The 26963-nt window shown below is 48.2% G+C and overlaps 1 protein-coding gene and 1 long non-coding RNA gene across 3 annotated transcripts in view; one reads left to right on the top strand and one right to left on the bottom strand.

The window, feature by feature from the left end:
• The window catches only part of CECR2 (CECR2 histone acetyl-lysine reader), a 97550-nt gene extending 73916 nt beyond the window's left edge, over positions 1-23634 (top strand). For both annotated transcript variants that reach the window (XM_030263626.4, XM_030263625.4), the window contains 11 exons: positions 3965-4121; positions 7806-7935; positions 8224-8261; positions 8347-8438; positions 8704-8830; positions 10215-10648; positions 11764-11892; positions 11980-12796; positions 14328-15732; positions 16562-16667; positions 16885-23634. In XM_030263626.4, coding sequence (XP_030119486.4) covers positions 3965-4121; positions 7806-7935; positions 8224-8261; positions 8347-8438; positions 8704-8830; positions 10215-10648; positions 11764-11892; positions 11980-12796; positions 14328-15732; positions 16562-16667; positions 16885-16890 — 3441 coding nt within the window. In that variant the 3' untranslated portion in view covers positions 16891-23634. The remainder of the gene's footprint in view (positions 1-3964; positions 4122-7805; positions 7936-8223; positions 8262-8346; positions 8439-8703; positions 8831-10214; positions 10649-11763; positions 11893-11979; positions 12797-14327; positions 15733-16561; positions 16668-16884) is intronic.
• Positions 21478-24571, bottom strand: LOC121469154 (uncharacterized). Its single transcript, XR_005979061.2, has 2 exons — positions 21895-24571; positions 21478-21780 (listed from the first exon to the last, which is right to left on the bottom strand). It is a non-coding gene; the product is annotated as an uncharacterized lncRNA (long non-coding RNA).
• Between the last annotated feature and the right edge of the window lie 2392 nt (positions 24572-26963).

Here is a 26963-nt window from a genome sequence, read left to right as displayed (position 1 = left end):
GGTGGGGGGTCTTTGAACTGGCAACTGCTGCCCAAAGCAATCGGTCAGACAACACCAGATTAGCTTCGGAGGAAAAAATTGTCTCAATTCTATCAGGCTAGGGCATAATCTCTCACTGTAGATGTAATGGAAACGTAGTTACCTGGTGTTTTGTCAAACCCTGGGAAATTAGGCTGCAGGGAATATGCCATGTGAGCTAGAGTCAGGGGTTCCCCCAAAACAAAGGAAAAAGTACAGGTCCCCATGTAATAAATGTAATTACTTAGAAACAGATGAATAAAAGGAAGGAAGAACCTCTCATCATGCTGCAGATAAAAGCATGCCGAGAGGAAAATAAGACCCCGGTGATGGTCAGTTTGGGGCCAGAATTGCTCTCTGCAAAGCCCACCATGCAGGAAGCACAGGGACACGTGTTTGTTCACAGGCAGCAGAAATCCCAGAGGAGCAGGGGAGTGGGAAACACATGGAGCCTGAATGATGCTAATCAGTACCGCAGGTGCTCCAGGTCTGCAGCGGCAGAGGGCTGTTAATTGCCGCCTGTGGGCCAGTGAAACGTTTCCAGCGAGTAGGGGGCCCTCCTGGCACCCGCTGTGCCAGGACACAGGGAACCAGCCAGCGCCAGCGTGCTGATGCTCACACTGCTCCCCAGCAGGATGTGGCAGCCATCCCTGCCATGGGGCAGCCAGGAAAGGTGCCAGCATGTCTGATGGCTTGTTCCTCAAGTCAGGGTGGGCAGCCAGTGAGCCTGGGGGAGAAAACCTCAAGCCCCAGTACAGGTGACCTCTTTCTCCCGGCTGCTGCTTGAGTTGGAGATGTAACTAACTGCTCCATGGGCTCCTGATCCTGCAGGGGATTTCTCAACAGGTGGTTCAGATTAGCTCCTCATTAAGAGCCTCCTGAGCAGCACCCTCATTAGGAGAGCGCTGAGGAAACCTGAGCAGGGAAGGTTTGGCGGATGAGGGGCCAGGGCACTCAGGGCACCCGCGCCTTCTGGCCTTCTGCCCCTGAAGTCTGATACCCAGTGTCTGGAGAGCAGAGCTAAAGGCAGAAGTTTGGCTCTTTCAGAGTGCCAGGGCCAGGGGACAGCAGCGATGTTGTGTCCTGGAGTGCTCTCTGCCGGAGGGAAGGAGACGGTGATGCCTTGGTCGCAGTGGTATTTATCCTCTGAGCAGGGAGGAAGCTGGAGAAGCGTCCTTTTGCCACCTCCGTGGTCAGGAAGGAAGTTTTACTTGTGCTTGGTTCTTGCTTTTGTTGTTCCAATAAGCGGCTGCTCCCACCAATCCAGTAGGAGTTTACTGGTTCATGTTTGTGTATTTTTTTACCCCTGAGTTGAGCACACTCATGGACTTAGGTGGGGCACCAGGCAGAGGTGCCTCTGAGAATCAGGTTGTTTCTGTGTCTGAAGTGTCTCAAACAGCCCGTGCAGCACTGTTGCTGCCCTGCAAGTGCTGCAGGAAGTAAGTGCAATTGTGGGTGTCTACTGCAGTCCTTGGGGCTCACTACACTGTGTTTGTGCTTTCTGCTTTTCCCTTTTCTTTGCTTTCTAGATCTGGTAGGAAGACACCCTCTCCTTTGTTTAAAAGTGCTTTGTTGAGGTCATATTTGTGTAGTGTGTTGCTCTGGAGCGTGCTGTGGATCCTGGGTCATGCCATTAAAGCATAGGGTGCTGAGTGTGCCCCGCAGGCTTGGAGAGGTCCTGGTGTGAGCAGTGCAGCTCGGATGTTGTGCTCCTGTTTCCATAGAGCATGAATGGTGGAAGTTTTTATTAATCCAGGGAAAGGGAAGGTCTCACTTGTGTACCAGCAATCAAAGAAATCCTAATAGCCAGGCTGGCTTACGTCTACTGGTTTGAGAATATAAAGGCTGATGGTCACATCCTCATTAAAATATCTTGGCATACCAAGTTTGGTGGCTGGTTCCTGCTCACCTCTTTCTCTTTACTGCAGAACCTGACTTTTGGTTCCTATTGCAATTTAAAGCTTTATCAGGAAAGTCAGAGGAAAACTGACAGTGGTCAGGATCAGGTCTGAAAGGAAGTTGTTTGCAGCTTATGAGTAGCAATTCAGACAGAAGAGCTTTTGAGAAAGGGATATAAAAAGAATCAAAAGTGGGAATATAGAACCCAATTCTCTAGTTTCTTGACCTGTTGTCCTTGTCACAGCACAATCCTGGTGTTTGGATATTTATCAGGGAGGAAAGGTCTTAGAGACAACTGGAATAATCGTTCCAAGGAGCTGAAAGGATTGCTTTATAAGAATACATTTAATCTGACTGTAGAAATGTGGGAGTGTTGTCTAAGTGTCTGAGGAAGTCCATAAGGTAAAGGATGGAATGTGACTGAAGAAAAGGCGAATTTATGTTCACCCAGAAGAGCGTAACTAGGAATAACTGGATGGAATGAGGCGTTGAGAAACAAACTTCAAACTGATTGTGAGGAGAAGCTGGCTAATCTCAAGGCACCTGAACTCACTGAATGATTTCCCTAGAAGAGGGATAGACGAGTGAAGTGATAATATTTTGACGAAGATGGAAAAGAAAATACTGGTTCTGTCATGGTGAGATGAAGCTCTGGGTTTCATCTTAAAGAATCAGCACAGAATAGGTGGGTTTTATTGACCAATCTGTCTCTAAATGCAGGTTATGGTCCTAATTTTTTTAAGAGTCTCATGACCCTCTCTTGGCCACTTCTCTCTGACTGTTGGTGGTTGAAGCATAATTCTCTTAATGTATTGTTTCTGCTGATGATCATGCATGGTGCTCATCTACAGAAAACTGGAGTGGGAGTTTGTAGGGCAGCACAGGGCTGTGTAGGGGAAGGGGAGGCAGAGGGGGAATGAATGTGCAGTGAAACCAGACAACATTTCTAGGCGTCCATCAAAACACCCCCAGGTTCCCATTCCTGGGCAATGAAACAAGGACAAAATAGTAATCGTGGTGCCAGATTTTTTTTTTTTTTTTCCCCTGGGGATTAATAATGGACCTGGAGAAGTTGATGGTCTGAGCAGCAGCCAATGGACCCCGGCTGATTGCTAATCCTCAGGAAATGCCTTCTGCCTAAGTGGTGGTTGCTGGTTATTCCCTGAAAATGAAGTTGGAGCAAACTGTATTTACAATATTCTTTTCCAGTTGATATTCCCTGATGATAAGGCACACATATCTTGGTCACAAGGGTAGGAGTGGCTGGTGGATGGCTGATACATTTGTCTTAGAACTAAATTAAGCTAATAAAGATAATTCCACACTTCCATATGCATACCTTATACTTTACTGGAGAAATGGTCTGGGAAGCCTGCAGTCTTAAGTAGGATCAAACACAGCCTTGCAGCCTGCTGGCAGTGGGGAGGTGAGAAAGTGGGGCAATAAAGGGCCAGGTGTCCTTGAATGAGAGAACTGGTTTTGGGACCCAGCAGGAAAACTGTCCAAACAAACAAATGAGAGCCAGTTCAGGGGAGATTAGCACACAGAAATTTTGAACAGGAAAGGAAAACATTCCTAATGATACCTTGACACAAAGCTGTACCAGACGCTTTTCTTATTGAAGTATTCTGTGTTTTGCAGCTGAGACAGGTTTGGCAAAGTAGTCCTTCTCACACTTACATTCAGAGCTCTGCTATCTGGAAGAGGTAGAGGTGTTGTCTAAGGGTGTCAACAGCCTGAATCCTTTGCCCAGAAGGGAAGAGAAATGCGCACGGTGCATCCCTGACAGAATGGCAGCTTGTCTAACCCATCGCTTCTCCTTCCATTGTCCTTGTATCAGTAGGATTTCATTGCTTGGCAGATAACTTCCCTTTCCATGCTCCTTTTCATCTAGGAAATCATACATACAAATCCTTTTTTTCCACTTTTTTTTCCTCCCAATCATTCATTGTAGGTGTGCTTTAATACCTCCTCAAAGTAAACCTGCCTCTGCTTGGCTTTCACTGAGGCACCCCATTACAGTTTTTGGTGCATCGTTCTGTTACAGGTAAATCCAAATGTGCTGAGCTCAATGGAGAAGCAGAGGCGCAGAGAGGAAGAGGAGGAGCGCCAGATCCTTATAGCAGTGCAGAAGAGGGAGCAGGAACAGCTGCTAAAGGAGGAGAGGAAGAGGGAGATGGAGGAGAAGGTCAAAGCAGTGGAAGGTAACGTGCAGCCAGTGTGGAGCAGGAGTGGAAGCTTTCAAAGTAAAGACTGAGATCTTGAACTAAAGTCTGCCATTGGTATTCGACCCCTGCCAGACTTGCTAATGAGAATCTTTCCTTGCACTTGCCTCTGATAAATTGGTCTGACTGTACTTTCTTTTCCTTTGTCTGTCCTCTCAGTGTTGGTAGCTGTTCCCTAGGGTACCTTTAGAATGTGTTGTCTTCTTCAAATCGTGCTGATTTTCTTCCTTGGCCCAGCTGTCAAAATTTTTTCTCCTGCTAGTCATATTGTTTCTCAGTTCTGTCTCCCCACTTGCCTTCTCGTGATTTCCCTGTGTGCAGGATTAGCTTGCTTTGCTCTCACTGGGATAGCATTTGGTTCTTTTGGCCCAATGCATGATGAAAAATTCCTTTTGAGGAGAAAGGGAATGGGATAACATGGGAGTAGCAAGAGTAATAATTTTATATTGCTGCCAGCCTTACCAAGAGGAGAACTAAAGATGAAGGGACCAGGCTGCATAGAGCACCAGAGGTGGCAATTCCAGGTGTTAGTCTAAAATGTTTGTGGTTATGAAGTAAATGTTCATTTAAGCTGTTCTGGAACAAACAGCCATGTTGTGTTGAATACATCAGATCAAGGCACAGACAGCAGGCAGTCAGCGAGTATATGTAGGTGTGGGTGTCAGAGTAAGCTCATTTCTGACCACCTTCTGTCTGTTTGCCTCCCTTCTGGGGGATTGCCTTAGCTGCTGCTTTAGCCACAGTGACTGACTGGGCTGTTGTAGTTCCACAGAAAGGCTGAACATCCTCAGAAAACTGTGGCAATGTGGGACAGTATCAGTATCATGAGTCCCAAAGTGGATAAAGAATCAGAAAAGGAAAAAAAAAATATTAAGCTCATGCAAACCTTGTAAACTTTCCAAAATGAAACAGTTTGCTACCAGATGTTTGGTAGGAGGCCAGATATTATCTAAGAATAGCTTATTTTACCTGCTTACCTTTCTAACCATTAGAAAAACCAATTACTTCCTTGGCCTTCCTGTATTCCTGGCTGCTAGACCTAGCTAATCAGGTGCTTTAAATTGAGACTCATCCAGCTTCAATATCTGCCACAGATATCTGCTTCCCTTGGCAAATTGCATATTCTCTGTGGTTTAATGCTTCATCTTTATAGACAAAATTAGTCTTGAAATTCCACAAGAGCTGCAAAGATAAATGTTCCTGTAAAATGGCTTTATTTTGGTATAAGCCACTTCCTTTTCTGGGTAAATGCAATCATTACATCATTGGATTCAAAGGCACCAGAGCCGTGCAAAGAAACTGGCGTGAGGTTGAGCAGTAGCCTCTTTTAAGCCAAGTTAGCATACATTCTTGCTTTTATTGGCACTAGTGCTTTAATTTTGTATTGTGCAGTTTCTTTCACTTAAAAGGGTTCAAACTCTTTTCTAGTCCATTTAGGCTTAGTCAGGAGAAATCTTCTTAAGCTGGTGCAAAAGCTATTTGCAAAGGTTATGTTGACTTGCTCAGTTAAATAAATCACTACAATATTTTTTATTCCTAGAACCAGCAGCTCTCCAGGTAAAATTAGTTTCTTAATGATCTTTTCTTAGTGTCAAGCACACCCACCACTAGCATTTGCTGTCATGACAGTTCTTATGATGGAGGGGAAATGACTTGAAAATTACATTGTTTTACTTGGTTCAGACTTGTTAAAACTGGGCATCTGACAAGAGAAATTTTAGGGTAACAAAGATTTTCTTCTAATTTTCAGTCTGTTTGGAATATAATATTAATTTTATATGGCCTTCTGTAGAGGGGAGATGTGAAATATCTTCTCTGTGGTGAATTTCACCTTCTTTTAAGTTTTGGATAGTATTCCTGTTTTAACATCACATTCCTGTTTCCAGCCTGAGATTACACTTCCCCCAACTCCAACACACACCCCAGGCAGCAAGTTTCCTGCTGGGCCCATCTGTACTCTCCTGAATTTATAAGTTAAAGCAGATTTCTAGATTTCTACCACAATATCAGGTTAGAGTTTCCCAGTTGTCTTTCCAGGTGCTGCTTCAACATAATCTCTCACATATATGACTTTCTAGCTGGTTGAGGTACTTTTTAGGGCATTATTTAGATTTTGAAAGCTGCTGGGTAGGACTCGACCCAGGCAAACAGTATGAGAATGAGCTCTGCCAGTGATCTTGAACACACTTTGTTAATCACTAGCTGTGGTAGAGGCTCCTACTAATAATCCTAGCTGAGATCTGGTACCAGGGTGGCACTCCTTTTTTTTTTACCAGGTTTAGATCCTTGGCAGATGTTGGTGGATTTCTAAAATCTACATCATCTTTACCTCTTGGCTGCTGTTGATATTCCCTTTGCTGCCCAAACAATCACTTCATGTTCTCCTCAGCTTTCTTACTTGGGCATCCTTTGCAATGCCATCTAAGGATTGCAATGTTTTTGAAAGAAGCATGAACTCTGAACAGTGCTTGGACAGACTCAGATATTCTCCATTCCCTGAAATTGGATGTTCTGGTCATGCAATTCTGTTAGATTCTGTCAGACATCTTAGATGCAATTCCTATAATCCAAACTTCAGTGCTACGCTGAGTGTTTTAACGAGAAATTTGGACTTTCTTTTACCAGTCTTTGGCATATCTGCCAATGAATGTCCCTACAAACACTCACCTCATAGCTATTCCTACTTTTCTTGTGCTCTCAACCTCCATCCAAAATTTATTTTTGACTGACAGAGTAGGACTTTAATAAATATTTCTCCACCAGAGCTGGTATCTCTTCAGTAGTTGGCATTTTTCAAAGGCAGAGCCTCTGCTAGAGGGTGTTAGCCAAGTCTCCCTCATCTTTTTTTCACTCTGGGTGTTCCCTGGCATGGGCTGTTCCTGTGACATATCTCCCTGAACATTACTTTGAGAGAATTCTGCTCCTGCAAAAGGTTGGTCCAACCACAGGTGTTTCACAAGTCAAATGAATTCAGATTTCCTATAAGAAAAAGGAAATGAGGTTCATAAGAACTCATAAACTTTCTATTATGAAGCAATCTGTTAGCCAGCTGTCTGGTTGCAAACTACAGGTTATATTACCAGCATTGCTTCTTCCTGTGCCTCACTTCTTTAAACGAAAGCTGTCCCAGTGGCCCTCGTGTGTGGCAACTTGCTGGCTCTGGCTGCTGGCCATGAAGACCTACCTGAGCAATCTTCCCAAAGCCAGCATGGAAGATAATAATAACCCCAGTTCTCATTGCCACTCAGCTGGTAGAATTTCCCTCCCTCAGCACTGCTCTTCATCCCATGCTGTGCAAAGGCAGCTGCCTCAAGTTCAGCTGCCTGAGATGAAGCCCCTAAAGGAAGATAACAACAAGCCAGCTCTTTCCACAGTGCTGAGCTGTGCCTAGGGCTGGTTGAACTTCCCTCTTTGTGCCACTGCACTTCTGGAAGTTGCTTGAGGCAGCACTTGTTGTCACAGTGGTGCTTCAAAATTGGTGATTGTATCCAAGGGAGGATGAGGCGTGTTGATGATGCACTGTATTCTCACCTCACCTGCTCCTGTGCTGTTGCTGCTTTTGCTGAAAGAACAAGACTCACTGGAGCTCTTGAGAGCTCAGGGGCACCTTCTGTTTCCCTGGGCAAAGTGTGCTGAATGGTTTTTCATGTCTTTCCACTGCAGAACGGGCCAGGAGGAGGAAGCTTCGTGAAGAGCGGGCCTGGCTGCTGGCACAGGGGAAGGAACTTCCCCCTGAGCTTTCCCACTTGGATCCCAGTTCCCCTGCCAGGGAAGAGCGAAGGACCAAGGACATGTGAGTACACAACAGGGTATTGCAGCACACAAGTGTATTGAAGCAGAGTAAGTATGGCAAGGAGAGGAGTGTGATCATTCACAGGAGTGCAGAGGGAGAAGTGAGGTTGGAGAACAGTGAGAGGAATAAGCTGAGAGACATGTGGGTTTGGCCCATACGAGAGGAGTGTTTGTGAGGAGGCCTATTGGCCAGCATTATGGCACTGCATGGGTGGACGAGGAGATGAAGTACAGAGCATGTCTTTTCTATCCTCAGTCTGCATATTCACTGTGGTGTTTCCCATTACAGCTTTGAACTGGACGATGAGTTCACAGCCATGTACAAAGGTTAGTCCCACCCCAGCTTTCTCAAAATGAAATATTTCTCTGTGTGTGTGAGTGTAACCATGTACCTTTCTCTTGCTACCGCCAGTTCTAGATGTGGTGAAGGCTCACAAGGACTCTTGGCCCTTCTTGGAGCCAGTTGATGAATCATATGCTCCCAACTACTATCAGATCATTAAGGTATGGAAAGTGGCCCAGCCATCTCAACTTGGTTGACTGGGATGCAGTTTTTTGAAAATGTTTTGAAGTTTGATAGGCTGTATTACTCTTGCAGTCGATCTCCATGATTCTGGCAGTCCCTTCTAGCCTTACAAATCAAGAAAACCAAAGATGGATGGCTGCCTCTCTGGAGAGCATCCTCCGCTGCCCGTGTCCTCTCTGAGCTCTAACTTTGTAAGCTCCACTATGCTTTCTGTAACTGAAAGGAAATTTGGTTCTATTCCAGGCTCCCATGGATATATCTAGCATGGAGAAGAAGTTGAATGGAGGTCAGTACTGCACCAAGGATGAATTTGTGGGTGATATGAAGACCATGTTCAGGAACTGTCTTAAGTACAACGGTGAAGGCAGTGGTAAGAGCAGTAAAATGTTAAATTTGTCTATTTGCAGTGCTCAGCCAAAGCAAGCAGTGCCCTCTTCCTTCCCACCAGTACTTGATTTGTGATTCTTATCTTTCAAATTATTTTTGGGAGACCAGATAAAATGGTAATAATTACTGAGACCTACATTGAGTTTTAGTGAGGCTTTTAGCACTGTTTGGTCATGCTGAATTGGGGCATGGCATACTAAGCATGGCATGCTGGTAGATGGTGAAGGCAGAACACACAATGAGAGGAGAGTCTGTTTCTTTCTGAGCTCATTCCTTCATGTGTTTATGTGTGCCTGTGTGCCCCTCTTCCTCATACTAATACAGACTTTGAAAAACATTGGAGTCTTGTTAACTCTCAGTGTTTGTTGAGTACCACAGGAAAGTGAGGAGTGAACCATGCCTGTCCTTTGGGTGGAAAATGTAGTTTTTAGGTTCCTTGGCTATTGAAGGAACAACATGAGTGTGCAAATGGGAAATCCTGGCTTTAATTGTCATGCCAATTAAAAGTCTATGTGTTGCTTAGATAAGAAATCAGTTCCCATATGGTGGGTTGTCACTGCAGACTGTCTCACCAGCAACACCTGGTGAGAAAGGGAGTGCAACACTAAGAACAAATCAGCTTGCTGCTGTTGGCTGCAAGTAAAAGCATACCTGCACTGCCACTGGGAGAGCTCTGTTCCTCAAGGAACTTCAGGGTTAGTTTAGTGGAAACAACTGGAAAGTCACTTGCTTCAAGGCCTTGTTACCAACGCCTCTCACGTGTCTTTTCCTTCCTATCCACTCAACAAAAAGTAAAAGCTCATCTCAGCAGAACTGTCCAATAGAAATGATGCAGTGGGGACGCTGGTGTTGGCAATAGCCTTAGTGCCTGGGTCAACAAGTGCTTTGGAAACGACACAGATAAATGTGTTTGCTGATTTTCGTCTATCTTGTGGCCCACAGCAGAGATCTGAATGAGTCCAAGAAAAGCCTCTGAAAGTAATCAAATAGCATTGCTGGAAGTTCACATTTCTTCTCTCAGCACTCCTGCTGGCTAACTGTGCAGGTCACACATCTCTGTGAGCAGAGGTGGTGCTCTCCTAATGTATTTCTTGGCACTAGGCTGGAACACTGAGTTAATGCTGACTCTGCAGGCCCTGCTGCCAGTGGTACTTTGTCATGCCTGTGTGCCTGTCCTCTGGTGGGGTTACTGAACAGAACTGATGCTGTGTTGCTTATGCAGTTTAGGAGCCAAAGCCAACTAGTTAGAAACTAAAGTCTTCCTTGGAGAAACTTGGCAGAGGGGAGATGATTTATCCAATGTTGCATAATTGCTTAATTGCTTCTCTCTATGAGTCTCTGACATTCTTGAGGGTTTTTGACTGCAGAATATACAAAGATGGCTTACAACTTGGAGAGGTGTTTCCACCGAGCGATGATGAAGCACTTCCCTGGGGAAGAAGGAGACACAGATGAGGAGTTTTGGATCAGAGAGGACGGGAGACGAGAGAAGAGAAGCCGGCGGACCGGCCGCTCCAGCACAGGCAGTGTGTGGACTCGATCACGAGACCCAGATGGGCCTGGCAAGAGACAGCAACGCCTGGAAAATGGAGGAAAACCTCCACCATATCGAGCTACTTCCAGGGCTCCTGCTTCTTCCTCTTCTTCCTCTTCCTCCTCCTTCTCCTCGTCCTCTGTAGATGACCCAAGTGGCAACCCAATGCAGACTGCTCGAGAAGTGGGCCCTTCCAACGGGCGAGGCTTCCCCCGCTCCCTGCAGTACGGCGGCATGCCCAGCCCTGTGCCACATCCTGGACAGATGGTGAGGAGCAGTTCCTGCTGTCCTTTGCCCATCAGGACAAGGGAGAGAGGGAAGGGGGAATGAAACTTCCTACCGTGAAATCCCTTAGTGCATGTCAGGAACCTTTTCCCAGAGATAAAGGGTCACAGCTATGGTTCTTCCAAGTGAAACCTTTCAGCCCTTAGATTTAAACTGGTGAAATTAAAGTCTTTGCCACATTAGGTGGGGGTAATCTCCTAATGTTTCCCATGGCTGGCATGTCCCACTGTAGGCTTGCACAAACTGATTCCCCCAGTTCTCTTCTCTCCTTGGAGATTAACCCCAGTGTGCATGGAAAGCTGTAACATTTCTTCCCTTATCCCCCAGTTTATGGAGCTCAACAATCTGGTCTTCTTTTGTCTCAATTGTTTACAGATGCCTGGTAACTTCGTGCCATCTGTGTACTACTGCATTTCGTGCTTGAGTATTTACAAAAGCCGTAAACTAAATCAAACAAAGGCCACCCTGGACTGCAGCAGTGACCTATCTTTAGCCCCGTGTTTCTTCTCTGAATGCCACTCTCTTCTGCCTCCCTTCTGAGCCATTCCTTACCCATCCTTCACTGCCTTTTCCATTTTAACCAGTGATGGCTTGTGGTGTGGTGTATCTGCTGTTCCCCTGGGGTCTGGGCTATCCATTGTCCTTAGAGATCAAACAAAATTTTTAGAGTGATTCTTGTGCTGCAGATAGTGGGAGGTGGTAGGAGAGCTGGAGGCATTGAGTATTTTGAAGGAAATCCAGCATATTCCCTGTTGTCTTCGTGCTTCCATGCTCTTGTGGTCCATTCCCCTTCTTGAAGCAAACCACTGCCCCCTCCAGTCTTCTTTCTTGCTCCCCAGTATAGGGTGGCAAGGGAGTGTATTGCAAACTTTAGCTCAGGGATGAGTGGCTGAGGTGTGGTCGAGTGGCTTTGATAAGGCTTGTCACCTCGTAGAAGAGAGTACAGCTTTTCCACAGTACCTCCAAAAGAATCCGGCTGCTTACTTGTGTGGTTACTCCAGCCTTGGCTTCCCCTCACCTGCAGTATTTCTGCTGCTTTTATGCACTTCACAGATTGTTTTATTTCTCCCCCCCCTGCACCCCTCCCCATCCCTCAGAGACCAGCGGTGCCAGGAGCCTTTGGCCCTTTGCGTGGATCCGACCCCACCAAACTGTACGGCTCTCCGCGAGTGCCCGAGCCCCATCCCGGAGACCCGGTCCAGCAGCACCAGCACTTTGCCATGCAGGTAAGCCCCTCCTGCCAAAGGGGTGCAGCACCCCAGGCGCTGCAGGTGCCATGGCTGTCGCTGAGACCCCCCTCCCTCTCTCCTCAGCCGGCCGTGGGACTGAGCGAGCACCGCGGGCACCGGCTGGGCACTCCGGAGAAGCAGGCGTGCGCGGCGCCTGCCCACGCGGCCGGGCTGGGCCCCCGGCTGGGCTCCCTGCAGCTGGGGCGCGTGGGCGGCCCCCCACCCGACGCCATCTACCCACCGGCTCAGTTCCAGCAGGCCTTCCTCCCACCGCGGCACAACGGGCCCCTGGTGAAGCCGCCGGAGGGCTCCGAGGTCCCCCCAGCACACATGTACCGGCCCTACAAGTACCTGAACCGCGCACACCCAGCCCTGTGGAACGGCAGCCACGGCCCCGCTGGCCAGGCTGCCGTGGGGCCGGAGGAGAAGGCGCCCATGGGGCCGGGGCCCTCGCTCCAGCCCCGGATCCTGGGGCATATGATGGACCCCCGGGCCATGAGGCCGCCGCTGCCTCCCAGCCAGTGGAGCGAGCAATCAAATTTCCTACCTCACGGGGTGCCTCCCTCAGGGTACATGCGACCGCCCGGCAAAGCCGCCGGTCAGAGGATGCCGCAGCCGCCGGCCGCTCTCTTTGGGGGACCACCTCATGTTCAAAGAGGGTGCCAGGGTGGGGACTCCATGCTGGACAGCCCGGAGATGATCGCCATGCAGCAGCTGTCCTCCCGCGTGTGCCCGCCGGGTGTGCCTTACCACCCTCGCCAGCCGCCCCCGCCGCACCTCCCCGGGCCCTTTCCCCAGCTGGCTCACGCTGCCTCCGCCGGCGGCCAGCCCCCAAAACCCATGGGAAATGGGAGCTCGCAGGATCCAACCGGCCAGACCATGGACATGGACAGCAACCAAGGTAACGCCCTGAGTGCCCTCTGGTAGCACTTGACCTTCCCTGCCTACATCTGTCACCTCCACTGCTCAGAAAATAATTCAAATCTCGATTAAATATTTGGGACAGAACAGAGTTTTTACACATAGTTTTGGTTTTTTTTTAATCTAAGTTGGAATACATTTTCTACTCAGGGCATTGCTTAGATTTTTCTAGGATTGTTTTGTTTCACTGTAGCCTGCCTGAGGTCCCCTCTGTCCCAGCTTTACCTGCAAGTTATCAGTGTGCCACGAGGTGCAAATGCAAAGCAGTCTGTAATGTTTCTAGAGCTCACCTGGAGTTAATATAAAAATTTGATCTGCAGAGAGTTAGGTAAGGAGAGGATATGTTTTGTGAATAAATGCCTTAAATATACTCCTTTGAGTGTGTGTAAGTATAGCTTTTCCTCTGAAATGCACATCTGCCTTATGAGCTCTCAACATCTTGAAATCTTCACACACCAGGGCTGCCCAAAACCCCCTGAGCAGATGTATCAGCCCAGGTGGGATGGCAACATGTCATGCATGCCCTTACCAATCTCTTTTTGGTTGAATTTCATTTGTGCTATCTGGTAAACTACAGATAATAAAAAGAAAAGAACCTTAAAAATAAAACCTAATGTAGAGATCAAAAAATTCAGAGATCAAAAAAATTTTTCTTCATTAATTCTAGCTGGTAAACTAGAGATCAAAACCCTTGTATCTTTTATCAATCCCTTGTGTGCCTTGCACTAAGAGGAAACTCTTTCATTGTGTGGCATTACTTAAAAGTTATCATCATAATTTAGCTTGTTGGATATAGAACAGAGACAGGGGAGAACGCTGAGTGATTCCAGGACAGAGCAGTCTCATCTCCAAACCACAGTTGGTTAAAATATGGTTGTGATCAGCTCTGCAGTATCTCAAGGCAAGGTGGTGCTTCTGCCCAAGCTGGATGCAAACAGGGGTTGTGGAGGGTGGGCTTAAATTTGATTTTAAGAAGAAATTCTTTACTGTGAGGGTGGTGAGACACTGACATAGATTGCTCAGAGGAGCTGTGGATGCCCCATCCCTGGATGTGTTCAAGACCAGGATGGAGAGGACTTCGAACAATCTGGCCTAGTGGAAGGTGTCTCTCTCCATAGCAAGGGCAGTTGGAACTACATGACCTTTAAGGTCCCTTCCAACCCAAACTATTCTATAATTCTGTTATACCAGAAGGGATAAGGCAGCCTGAAATCAAGCTGCCAGTACACCAGCACCTTATGTCGCTGTCATGTGGACCCTAACCCTGCCTCTCCTTTAGGCAGCCTCTGCACACCTCTGTGTCAGAGCAAACATGTGTGCCATGTAATTCCAGAGGGTCTGTGACTTAGCAGTGGCCTGCAAACTACAGCGTCTACCTGTGCCATCTTTCAGAGAGAGATGCAACCTCATGGGCAGTTTTTAAAAAAGCACTTCTAAAAGAAGCAGCTCTTAAAGATCACCCAAATTTGCGAAAATTAGACATAAGTTTGGCTTTCTTCCCTCTCTTTCAGTGGACACACTGGCAGGCATGGACGAGAAGGCTCAGTGCATCAGCATTCCCGACGGGGCCTACGCCAAACTCCTACCTCATCCCAAGCCCCCGCTGCCCATGGAGTGCACGAGGCGCGCCTTGCCCTCGGATGGGGAGGGGGATGACCCCAGTGTGAAGGGCGACCTGAAGGCAGGGCAGGGCAAAGGCGCATGGTCAGCAGAGAGCGGCTACACCGGCGACCCAGGCTGCGCCAGGGACCTGGTGCCCACCTCCGAAAGAGGGGGTCCCCTGCCTCAGAATGGGGCGGCGGGTGAGGGGCCGGCAAGCGGCCCTGAGGGGAAGGGGCTGGCCGCCAACCTGCTGGAGAAGCCCCTCTGTGGTGGGGGAAAGGCTCTGCCCGAAGGAGCCGTGCCTTGCATGGGACAGGGCACCGGCCTCCCTGGCGTGGATGCCACCTCCATGGGGGCCACCCCCAACCAGTTTCATCCTCTCTACATGTCCAGTCTGGAATACCCGAATTCAGCCGGGCGGTACCACATCAACCCAGGCCTTCAGGGGTTCAGCCCTGTGATGGGAGGGAAGCCACCTCCTCCTGCCTCCCATCCCCAGCATTTTCCCCCGCGGGGTTTCCAGCCAAGCAGCGCCCACCCCGGCGTCTTCCCACGGTATCGGCCGCCCCAGGGAATGCCGTATCCTTACCAGCCGCAGCCCCAGCCCTCCTACCACCACTACCAGCGACCGCCCTACTACGGCTGCCCGCAGGGCTACTCGGACTGGCAGAGACCTCTCCACCCCCAGGCCAGCCCCAGCGGGCACCCTGGTGCCCACCCGTCGCTGGCCAGGCCCCCCTTCCCCGAGCGGGGCTCCGCCGGCCTGCCGGGCTGCGAGGCGCTGAGCGCGGCCCTGGCCTCTCCCACCCGCGTGGACGTAGCAAGTGCCAAAGAGGTTTCTCCGAGCGACGGGCAGGAGATGGGGCCTGAAGATGAGAAGTCCGAGGAGTCCCAGGAAAGACCGGAGAGTCCCAAAGAGTTTCTTGATTTGGACAACCACAATGCAGCCGCTAAGAGGCAGAGCGCGGTGGCAGCGGGGGAGTTCTTCTATGGAGCCCCCCCGCCACACCTGGGTGCGGGGATGGGATTCGGCCCCTCGGCTTTCCCTCCCCATGGGGTGATGCTACAGACTGGCTCTCCTTATGGATCCCGGCATCCAGCCAGCCACTTCCAGCCCAGGACGTATGGATCACCCATGAATGCTCACCTGTCTCATCATCCAGCCTCCAGCCAGGCCAATGGCCTCTCTCAGGAGGGCCCCCTGTACCGCTGCCGAGAGGAGAACGTGGGTCACTTTCAGGCCCTGCTGATGGATCAGAGAGGCAGTGGAGGTGGCATGGGGGGGCCACCCCAGGACTTGTATAGACCCTCGGGGTAAGATTGTGTTTTCTGCAAGAAGGCAAGGTGGGAGGGGGGTGATGCCTGGGTGACCATCACTGTTGGATACCCTTGAAGGGATATGGCTTCAAGTCACAGGAGTTGGCAAGTCAAGTTGAAAGGCTAAGAGGTGGCTATTGGACTCTTGGAGTAAGAGTGCTAAGTTGGAGAGAGAGTTTCATTGCATCTCCTTAAAGCAAGGAACACTTGCTGTCATGGAGAACCTGTTAGCCTGCTTTATCCATCCCTACACCAGTGCTGAGTTTCCCCCTACAGTGTTTTGCTAATGTTGAGCATCTCTTAATCACACGGACCCTTGCCATTTTCTTTGTAAATGTTTTATTTAACCTTGCTTGTAGTGGGCCAGAGTCACTGGCTAAAGTGGAAGTTTGCCTCTTGTTATGAACAGCCTTAATGTTGCGTTCTTTTTCCCTCCTCTTACTTTGGCCCTTCTCTCTATGTCAAATTTCCATCACAGAAAGTTACTTCTCGCTGAGGCCGCATATCACATTTTATTCCCAAGTGGAAAATACTACTACTCCAACAATTCCCTGTTCAGTTTTCATGAATGTGCCTCAACTATTACTGTTTTGTCTTAATCACAGCATCAAGTCCTTCCTTCTTCTAGTATTCGGGGAACTTGGCTTAAAGCTAAGCCACTGGGGGAATGGCATGGGTTGAGGGGGGAAGCCAGACAGAATATACAAGACAAATGCTTGTATGCTAATGTTGTATGTATGCCTTCAGTGAAGTAGTTTTAACCAAGTGTGGGGATTTGCTCCTGACATTCATGTGCTAAAACTCTCTCCATTCAACCTGACTCCAGAATGCAAATGCATCAGGCTCAAGTTCCTTTCCCGAAGATGCCTACAACAACCATGGCCCGGGAAGATTTGACGTCACAAAAAGCATCAGCCTTGCCTCTGGATCAAGTAAGGGCTGCTAGAGAGAGCAGAGCTGAAGTGCAAGTCTTTCTCCTCCCAGTGGTTAAAGGATTGAGGTGTTTGATGAGGGTGGGAAGAACTGGAGGAAGCTGTGAACTTGGGCAGATCACTAGTGTTAGCTTTGAACTGGTTGCATGCAATCACGAGATTATTCCTTTTTGAAGCTGCCAGATAAAGCCTCCAACTCTTGTTCTTCCTCTTCCAGAGCTAGTCCAAGAAAGGACAGACTTCATGAAGAAGAAAGCCACACGTGATTTGGACAACAGAGAGGAGGGGCAGGTCTTGCTCCCAGCCTCCCCTCGCCCGAGCAGCATGGAGCTTCCCGGGTCTGTGGAACACGGTGCCGTGCCGGATTCTGTGTGGGAAACCCACAGTGGTGCTGGGCCCAGCCCGCCGAGCAGCTGGCTTGCCATCGCAGGGCACCCCAAATTAGTGGCTTTCCGTGACCGGAGACTGCGTCTCATTCAGGGTTTGAGGGATTTTTCGGGTGGGGAGGGCGGGGGTGGGGGTGGAAACTTTCATTGACTGCTAAACTCAGGTATATTTTTCAGGGTGGAAGAGGACGATGATGGAATTTTACTTGTAGTATTAACGTGTGTGTTTTGGAGCTGGATCCAGTTTACAGAATTTAACCTGTTGCCTTTCTAAATAAATTTCTGTTGTTGGTGAATGTATTGTACATAATGGGGGAGGGGGTGGGCCCAGCTTGTAGTGGGCTTAGCACTGGAGGAATCGTTAACTGTTTACAATCATAACACACTGAAATCTTTCAGGATAAGGGTGAGGGTGTGGGGGGAGTGGGGAGAGGTGAGACAATGTGTGATGGATGACTTGCTGTCCTCTGCAACCAAGACACAACCCCCCATGGCTGGTTGACTTAATAGCTGGAATTGCTCAGGAGCATAACGTGTCCTCCTCTTTTTCTTGTTTTCTTCCTCCTTCCCCTCTCACCCCCTCCTCCACCCCTCTGGATCCAGGGCCTGAGTGCACTTCCAGCTCCTGTCATCATGGGGGAACAAGGAAACCAGGACCAGGAATTGAAACACAGGCAGGACACCCATGGCATTGTCCCTTCTGATAGTATAGTACCCTTCTCCCTGCCTTTCTGATAGAAGAAATGTGTGCTCTAGAAAACAGAAAATTGCATAACTGGTCACCTTAAAACATTTTGGTGAAACCAGTGCAGTTGCAGGTGGAGCAGCACCTATCCAGTAGCACAAATTTTGTGCAAATCTGTACTGCCATGCTGCCTGAGAAGAGGAGCCGAGTCCCCACCTCTTTCTCTGACCCTTGGCTGAATTCACTTCTTTGCAGCAGTGAATCAGAAAGTGCCACAGGCTTCCTAAGCACTCTTGCTGAGGAGGAAGAGCAAGAGGCTGCCCTGGGGGAATGTAGGGTTACTACAATGTGGGCCATTTGTTGGATTTGGCATTTGTGAGTTTCAGGTGAATTGGAAAGCACTCAAGCACTCATTCAGAGTTAGATGTTGAGTTCGATTGGCTCAGAGGCTGAGGGACAAAAGGGCTGCATGCTAGAGTTGAGTTGGTTTAATTTGTTGTCAAGCAGCAGATCCTGCAGGGCCAGTGGCAGCTTCCACGAATATAGTGACAATACTGCCCTGGGAAAAGCCCTCTGTGCCAGTGCAAGTGAGTTCCATAGGAATTTCATCTGCATTTATTCACATCTTAAAGCTAACAGGCAGTTGATTATTCTTGGGGAAGCTGGAGTAAAATAAGGGTGTTGTTAAGTTATGAGGCTGGGCTGAGCTCACCAGAGCTGCTGGGAGTGTAGCTCTTGTGAGCAGGCTGCTGGTTGCACTGGGAGAGGACAGTGCTTAAAAAGAGGATCTGCCAAGGAGTGGGACAGAGTACGGCAGCAGGAGAAGGACAGAGCAACATGCCCCTTAGTCTGTGCTACCAGCTAGAGGAGGGATACTGTCTCCAGTTTCTGGAGAATCTTTCTATCTGCTTTGTTGTTTTGGATGGTGCCATCACCCATATCTTCAGCTGGATTGAACCAAGATGCATGACAGTTCTGCCTTTGCCCTGCTGTGTAAAGCTGGCAGAACTGTTCAAGTAAATGGCAGGTAGCATCTGACTGAGCCATTGCTGCTTCTGTCCTAAGCTTTTGGAAGAACAAAAAGCCTAAATGATGAGAAATATACTTTCCTGGAATAGCTGGGAAAAGGCAGGACTGCCATGTTAGTGCCCAATGAGCGTCACTTCTCTGTTGCTACAGTACTTTTGCCTCTGATGAGCTGTGTAGGGCCAAGGCATTTTCCAAGCCTAACAGGGGTTAAAATTCCTCGTGTGATTGCACAAGTGTGCTTCCAAATGCAGTTCTTACCCGCTGCAGCAGCAGGCTGCTTAGGCCAGGCAGTTGTCTGGGACATCTGTCAATGTACTGTGAATAACTTCCAATATCTATCTACAGATGCCATTACATTAGGAAAGGGAAGGTGGGTTTTTTTGCTGTGGTTTTTGTATTTGTATTCTTCTGTCAGGGAGCAGTTGTGACTGGTGGATTGGTCTAAACTGGAAGAGATGATCCTGAAGGTTGACCTTTGACTGAGAAATGGGTAACTGCTTTCCCCAGCCAAGAACATTATGTTATGTCTCTTCCAAATCTGTCCCAAAGCTGGCTCATCAGCTGGCAGTGGTTTTCAGAGGTGCCCCATCTGCTCCAAAAGGCAGGCCTGGATCCTTCACTGAACGGAGTCACAGAAGGAGTAGTAGATATTCATGAAAAATTGTGCAAGTATAACTTCTCTTTAAGACAACAAACTTGGGACAAACACAGTTGCTTCTCCTTGTAAAATAGTCTTTACTTCACTGTAGATATAAAAATGATTGGAAATAACATTTAAAAACAGAGGAACTGGAAAATATAACTTGTAGCAAAGCATTGAAAACTCTGGAAATGTGAGTGTAGATTCTGCAAAGAAGCCCTGCCATACTTCAGCCTGTCTTCTGTATCACAGCCAGCTGAATATTTGAATGGGCCTCTCATTCAGCCCATTGTGAATGCTGTGGAACAGGAGGTTTTTAGATGCTATAAAAACTCTCCAAGCTGAAACACACTTCAGCTGGAACTGGCACTGAAAAAACATGGTTCTAGTGGTCATGACCTCTGGATGAGTACCAAGCCTCAGTCAAAAAATGAGACAACTAAGGATGGCAAGAATTGCTTTGGTCTGTCTAGAGAGGGTAGTAAAGTGTTAGACAGTGATAGATACCCTCACCTGACGTGAGGTAAATCTGGGAGAAGGGTTTGACTTGCAGGTGTGAAAGATAAAACCAAGCAGTGAAACTGACTCCTCTGGAGGGTTTCTAGGTAAATAGCTTTTGATGTAGTCAGTAATTTTTATTAAAGTAGCTAACAAGCTGCTGTTGTGAGGACAGATGGTTTCTGTTAGAAAAGTACTTATAAAGAATACAGGGAACTGTGGCTGGGTGTTCCTGAGGACAGGACACACTGAGGTGGAGAGATGCTGGTGGAATCTTAGAGTTTCCAGACTTTCAAAGTGAGGGTTGGGGGTTTTTCTTTCCCTTCTACAACATCTAGGGATCCCCTGGAAATCAGAGCCTAATTTCGCTAGGTACAATCTGAGCAAATCTCTGAAAACTGACTCCCCTCAGATGACACAGCCCTGGGAGAGGATTGCTGGGCTGGAATACCCGTGCAAATGTAAAGAGGAACAGATAATGTGAATTCTATTATTTCCAAACCATGCTGCTTTGTAGATATTGTGGAAGATAGGTTTGAGGGATTTAGAAGGGTAGCATCACAGCTGTTATTGTACAGAGTGGTGTTTTGTGCCACGAGTTGGCTTGCAGTGCAGGAGAAGTGTGGCTGCACTTTAAAATAACATGGCTTTTAAGTGCCATACTTGTGCCACTATCTTAAACTTTTAACACATTACAGAGAAGCTCCAGTGCATTCCCCAGCATTGTTGTAGTACAGTATATTACCAGGTGGTCCTTTTTCAGAAAGCATCCTGGACTAGTGAGTTTGCAAAATTTCCTGTAGCTATTACTTTTCCCATCTGGAGGATGTGTTTTGCTATAATTACAGATTTTGTATTAAGTGAGATTATATAATACATAGAACAATTATGAAATTGACCCTGCTCAAGCACAACAAAAATTTCCTATGTTCTCAGAAGAACTTTGTATGCTACTCTACTTTTTTAGCCTCTTGCTCTCCCTGCCACTTCCTCCTTTCTAAGTGGTGTGTGGTGTTCCCAAGCTTCCTAGATGTCAAGTTGCCTTTGCAAATGCTGTTGTATAAAACCCCCCTGAGACTCTGAATCTTTTGGCATCTTAGGTGATACAAGCCCTGGCAATTCAACTGGAAAGGGAATCACTGAGGCTTCACTGTGACTTTTAGCAAACTTAGGAGAAGTTTGCAGTCTATAAATTCCATGGTGTGACCCACCAAACCACTCTGTAGCAATCCAAGGCACCAGCCTGCAATGAGGAGGACAAAAGACGAAAGTAAATTTGAAGCTTCAAGGCCCAACTGGTTTGATTTGTGACTTTGAGGCACATGGAGACACTTTTCTTGGAAGCTTCTGATTCTTTCTTGTCTGCCAAATGCCTTTCCCATGCAGACTTTCTGGAGCAAATCGCCTGTGTATATTTTTGTAAGTGTGGTTTCTCAGGGTCTTGGAGAGCTATCAGCTTTATGATGTCTTATCTGAAAGCAAGTCACAGAGGCTGTCTTTTATTCTGCTGACTGAGGCAGCTCCCCTGCAGGTTCTCACCCCAACACTTCTCCATTTAAAATGAAAGTATAATTAGAAAACAACCTTTCTTTATTTTCTTCACTGATCCCTGTCAGGCTTTTGTCCATCTCTCTGTTCAAACAGGGTGGTTTCTTTGTTCTTGATGGCTTTGTTCTGCTTTCCTTTTCTGAAAAGACTGCGTTGCTGTATGCTCTCTGGAATTTCAGAGAAGGTGCTGAAATGAGTGACAGGGAAGTGTCATCCCAAAGGGTGGCTTGGAGAAGACCAGCGGTGGAATCTGTGATGGTGTAGTTGGTCCTGGTTCCCCTTGCTGCAGAGCTCCTGGGGACAACCAGGGCAAGACTCAGTCCACCCCTAGGCAGGGAAATTCAGGACAGGGTTTAATGGATTTGAAACTAGACAGTAACATCCAAGCATACCTTTGAGGTGAGCTGTGTTGTGCCCTTCCCTTTTTGGTCACTGTCTCACCTTGGCTGACATGCAGGATTTGAGAGACCGTGGAGTGTTTTGTAGATCTAACACTGCTGGTCTTGCATTGACTGAGGGGTTTTTTCCTTCATTTGCAGCCATGGCCTAGATTTCTTTTGGCAATGGTCTTCCTCTTTTTGCTACGTGGATATCAAAGTGAACAGCGCATCCAGGAGAGAGCTACATCCACCAGGGAAAGAGGAGACAAAGGATTAATTAGGACTGAGGCTTAATTGGGATTTTCACCAACTCTAGCAAGTCCCTCTGTCCTTTGCCATGATCCCACACATGATCCTGGCATGTCTACCTCCAAGAGGGTTTAGCTTAAAAATGCCTGTGCATATACTGTGTACAGCTGTGAAAACTCCTGTCTCCTCCTTGATGGATCAATGAACGCTGCTGCCTGATCCTTTTCTGAGCAATAATGACATGCAGCAATGCAACTTACACCTTCCTTTACTGTTTTAGGGCTAAGGTGGCTATGGAACACACTGGGGGGCTCTTCACAGTCTCAGTGGGAAGCAAGGTGCGCTCTGTGACCCTACATTGTATCATGCCACATTCCTGCTTTCCCAGAGACTAGTGGGTTGATTAAGGTAACTATGAGAGAGCTGGTTGCTGCTTCTGTGTTTGGGAAGGGAGCAGCTGGGTAAAGTTGAGCCTCATCCATCCATCCATCCATCCATCCATCCATCCATCCATCCATCCATCCATCCATCCATCCATCCAGCACATGGAAGAGGGGTGGGTGGGCCACTGATTTAATGCCTCTGAGGGAGGAGAGGGACTCACTGCTGCTTCACTTGGCATTGCTGGGAAGGGAGTGGGGGAGCCTGTGCCACTACATCCATTCATTTTTCTGAAGCTGGGTAACGTTGCGGTTGTTTTTGTATTATTGTAAGTTTGTAAAGAATGTAATCTGTCTGTCGGGGGCACAAGGAGAAAACGGGGGCCTTTCTCTTTTTGGGTGAGGCTGTTCTTATGTTGCTGTGCTTTTTGTTGTTGGGCAGGGAGGGGTCTAGTGGCCATGGGGCCAAAAGCCTGGCCCTTATCAATGGCTTGCAGCTGTCCCAGGGTGACAGGAGGGTGAGCTGAGGCTGCTGCAGAGAATTCCCACACCAAGCTGTGAAAATGCCTCTGCCTGTGTCCCTCAGTGGGGGAAATCTGACCTCTGCAGTGGGGCTCTGCACTGGCATGTTTTGCTGGGTGTGCTGGGATGTAACAGTCGAGGGCTGGGCTTGCTTGTCCTCAGCTCAATTGGAAACTGGGCTGAACGGCTGCTGATGCTGTTTGGGAAAAGTTGGACTGGATGGGCTCAGTTTATCTGCTCAAGGAGTTCATGCTGGACCTGCTCATCCCAGCACATCTGTCCCCAGCAGGGCCTCAGGGGCTGCACCTCTCCATCACCTGCAGCCCAGGAGCCTCTGCCTCCCTCCCCATCCTGTAGAGCACAGTGTCAGGGATCCTCTTCTCTCTCCTGCTGCTGCAAAGTTGTGTGAACTTTCCTGGTCAATACTGGAAAGGGGAATGCTATTTATTTTTATATTGTGTATATTTTGTCTTGGTCTGCTGATTACCTTTGTTCCCCAAGAGCGACAGTTACCTCAATAGTTAGTTTAATACTGTGTGTTGGGTAATTTTTTTAAAGAACTTTTTTAAAATCTTGATCCTTGGAGGTCTGTAGATTTTATTTCCATATGAATTGGTTATTTTGTATAAAGTACATTCTTAAAATAGCAATCACCCTTGCTGTATGTGTGTTTTCTTGTCTCCTGGATGGTCTCCCTCTTCCTTTACAAGGGGGAGCAGATGGGGGTGGGAGGATAACACAGAGGGCTTTTTTTCAGAGAGACAAAGCCCTGGACTTCAGTCAGACACTGCTGTACCACCTGTAGTCCATTTACAAGAGAGCACCTGGAAAGCTAATGGGGATCATTTCCCCTGCAGGAGCACAGCTGTCTGCCTATGAACAACCCAGCTGTGGAAATGAGATGGTGTCACTGCTTTCCCCCCAGAGTCCCTGCTGGGCTGGGGCTTTTCCTGCAGCCCAGGTGTGCCAGGAAGCCTGCCTCTCTCTCCAGGACACACCCTGATTTTGGGACACAGGTAATATGTGCCCCCACACCCATGTCAAACTTCTCTGCCCTGAATTGAGCCCATGGAATGATGCTGCTAAGGAGGAGCTGATGTAACCTCTGTGACTCCCCTTTGTGCTGGTTAATGATGGCTCTTAGGGACTGTTAGAAGAATGGAAAGCCTTTGGAGCCCACGTGTGGTGGTCCAAATGAATATTGGGCCCAAAAGGGCACTTGCTGTTTGCTGTTTATTCAATCTCCCATGTGAGTGGGGCAGGGGTTGCAGGTGTTCAAAGACAGCTTAGCTCTTTCTCAGCAGGTATCAGCAGCACAGCCAGGCACTGTTCCATGCTGGAAGGTGCCTGCTGTAGGTGCATGGAGGCAGCTTGCACTTGGCCATTGCACAGCTGCTCCCTGAATAAATAACTTGCTCAGTTCTGCTTTACATCGGGACAAAATTAAGGTGATTTTCCTTAAAAGCTGCTGCCAGCAAGCAGAGGCATGTGGGGATGAACAGCAGAAGGATGGAGGCACAAAGGCTCCCAGGTGCATGCTGCAAGCAAGCCTTTTCCTTCTCCTCCTCAGCTCCATCCAGTGAAATCTCCCTCTGTTTCCCCCAGGGCTGGTAACAGACGCTCATACCTCCTGCCAAAACAGCCCTGCAGCGTAGCCTGCTTGCTCCATGGGCTCCATCTGCCCCTCCTGTGGGATTCTCACTAGGGCTGGGGCCGCTCCCAAGCTGAGCACGCTCTCCTGGCTCTCAGCACCAGAGCTGCCTCTGCAAAGAGATGCCCAAGAAATATTTTGCCATGGTGCAGGACTCCAAACTCGCTGGCCAAAGAAGCTCACAGGAGCACATGTAGGCAACTTCCCATCCTGGGCCTTTGGGGGAGCCTGAGATGTGATCTGCTGCACCCTGACATCTTGAGTACCCCAAACCCACCAGCTGGGTGCCAGAGCTGCCTGTGCTGTCCAGGGCAGGCAGATGAAGTCAAACATCTCAGCAGGGTTTTTTCCCAGCATAGCTGCAGCTCCAGGCCCTGCAAAGGCTTCTGAGGACCTTGGCTCCTTGTCCCTGGGGAGGAGGAAGGGCTGCTCTCTGTCATGTATCCCCCCTTCCCCTCTCCCCTCCACAGGGGCCAGAGTTTGGGGAGACAAGAGCAAGCTGTCCAATTTAGGAAGGGGAGGAATTTGGTCTCCCTATCAGTCCCAGGAAGTGTTTGGGTCAGAGGGGATTGGCACGGGGAGATTTTTAATCCTGGGGCTAAGCCAGCACAGAGTGGAGTCGGCACTAATTGGAACCAGTCCTGGGGAAGGGGCAGATGGAGAGTTGCTCCTTTTAGAGCTGCCTTGCAGCCCAGGCAAAGACAAAGCTTATCTGTGCTATAGGAAATGCCTTGTCCTGATCTTGACAAGACGCTATCACGAGTGTAACAGGCGGTGTCAAACCCAAGCCACGTGTCCCTTTATTTTTTCTACCTTTTTTTCTACTACTATCCACAATTCTTGATTCTTCTCTTTCCTCCATGGGCTGGCAAAGCTACTCCCACCCCCTTGTACAAAGGGAGCTTTCCTGAGCTCTTGGGCTGAGGCTTTAAACTCTCTCTCTAGCCTGAGTTCTCCCTGAGAATAGGGATGCTTCCCAAATAGCTTTTTTCTCAAAAAAAAAAGCCATTTCAAAAAACTCCTCTGTTCATGTAGGCTTGAACTGGGGATGGATTTAATGAATCAATTTAAACAGGGACCAGTTTAGTGCCCAGTTTGGGTGTGGAAATAAATGGCAGCCACTCGTTCCCATGATTGGGCAGACTCTGAGGAAAGCCCTGATTTCAGGCAGGCTTTGCTACAGCTGGAGGATGATGCAGCTGTAATGGAGCTAAATGCAGCATTTTGGAAATGACTAATGGTGAAGGAAGAACCAGAATGTCTGGCATAATCAGTGGTTTTTTGGGGTTGTTTGGGTTTTGGTGGGGTTTTTTGAGGGGAGGGTGTTGGTCGGTTTGGTGTATTTCTCTAAAAAATAAAGCATCTTGAAGGTAAAGTTCCCATTTTGAATTTTCTCATTAGTAACCACACTTTACTGTGGGAGAGACTACCTCACGGAAAGGCAGAACTAGGACATTTGGGATAGCTCAGGAAGACTCAGTTTTAGGCTAAAACAAATTATTTCTAATTGGAGAAATATTCACTTATAGGTATTAGGGAAAATAAATGCACTCATAAGTTAAAATTTTTGATTTTTTTTTTTTTTCCACATTGAGATGTAAAATGCAACTCCTCCAAAGAGACTTCCAGGGTGGAGGGATCATAAAAAGTTCACCCCCCTTGTCACGAATGCTCCCATTCTTCCGGGGCCGGTGGGCAAAACTTGTTAGCAATTTCCTCAGGCCATGACCTTTGTTTTGACCATGGCAGAGGAGGATTGCAATCCATCAAAGCCTGGCCTGGCCTGGGGAGAGGGCTGAGCAGAGAAGGGGGAGCCTTTACAAGGGGCAGGGGGCACAAGGACACAGCTTTGCCCCCCAGGTTTGGGGGGCACAAGAGAACACACTTCACTGTGTGGGCCACAAGAGAAATTTGAGAGTTTGCTTTCATTTTCTTTCTCAAAAGGGATACTGGATTACAATTTACTGCATCAGTAGAGAGGGGAAAGATATCCTGCAGAGCTTGTGCCCAGAGCCCTGCAGACCAGCCAGCTACATCAGCACCTAATTCCAGCAGGACCTTGGGCAAAATGGGAGATGCCAGTAGATTTATAACCTTCCAAGTCCCAGCCCCTATTGATCCCTGGCTTTTCCAGGCTGCATGGGTTTTTGGAAGGTCCCATAGGACTGTGTTTTGTTAGGAAAATTAGCAACAAATTAGAACTCTCCCCTGGGAAATGGCTGGCTCCCACAGCCACCTGCCTCTCCACTCAAGTTCCCAGGGGGGCAATGCATCCCTGGAGCATCCCTGGTGCTCCCCTGCACCCTGGTGTCCCCTTTGAAGACATAC

The sequence above is a fragment of the Taeniopygia guttata genome, chromosome 1A (assembly GCF_048771995.1).
Source record: "Taeniopygia guttata chromosome 1A, bTaeGut7.mat, whole genome shotgun sequence".
In the NCBI taxonomy this organism is placed as follows: domain Eukaryota; kingdom Metazoa; phylum Chordata; class Aves; order Passeriformes; family Estrildidae; genus Taeniopygia; species Taeniopygia guttata.
Note: the sequence above shows the minus strand (reverse complement) of the source record. Positions and strands in the feature narration are given on the sequence as shown.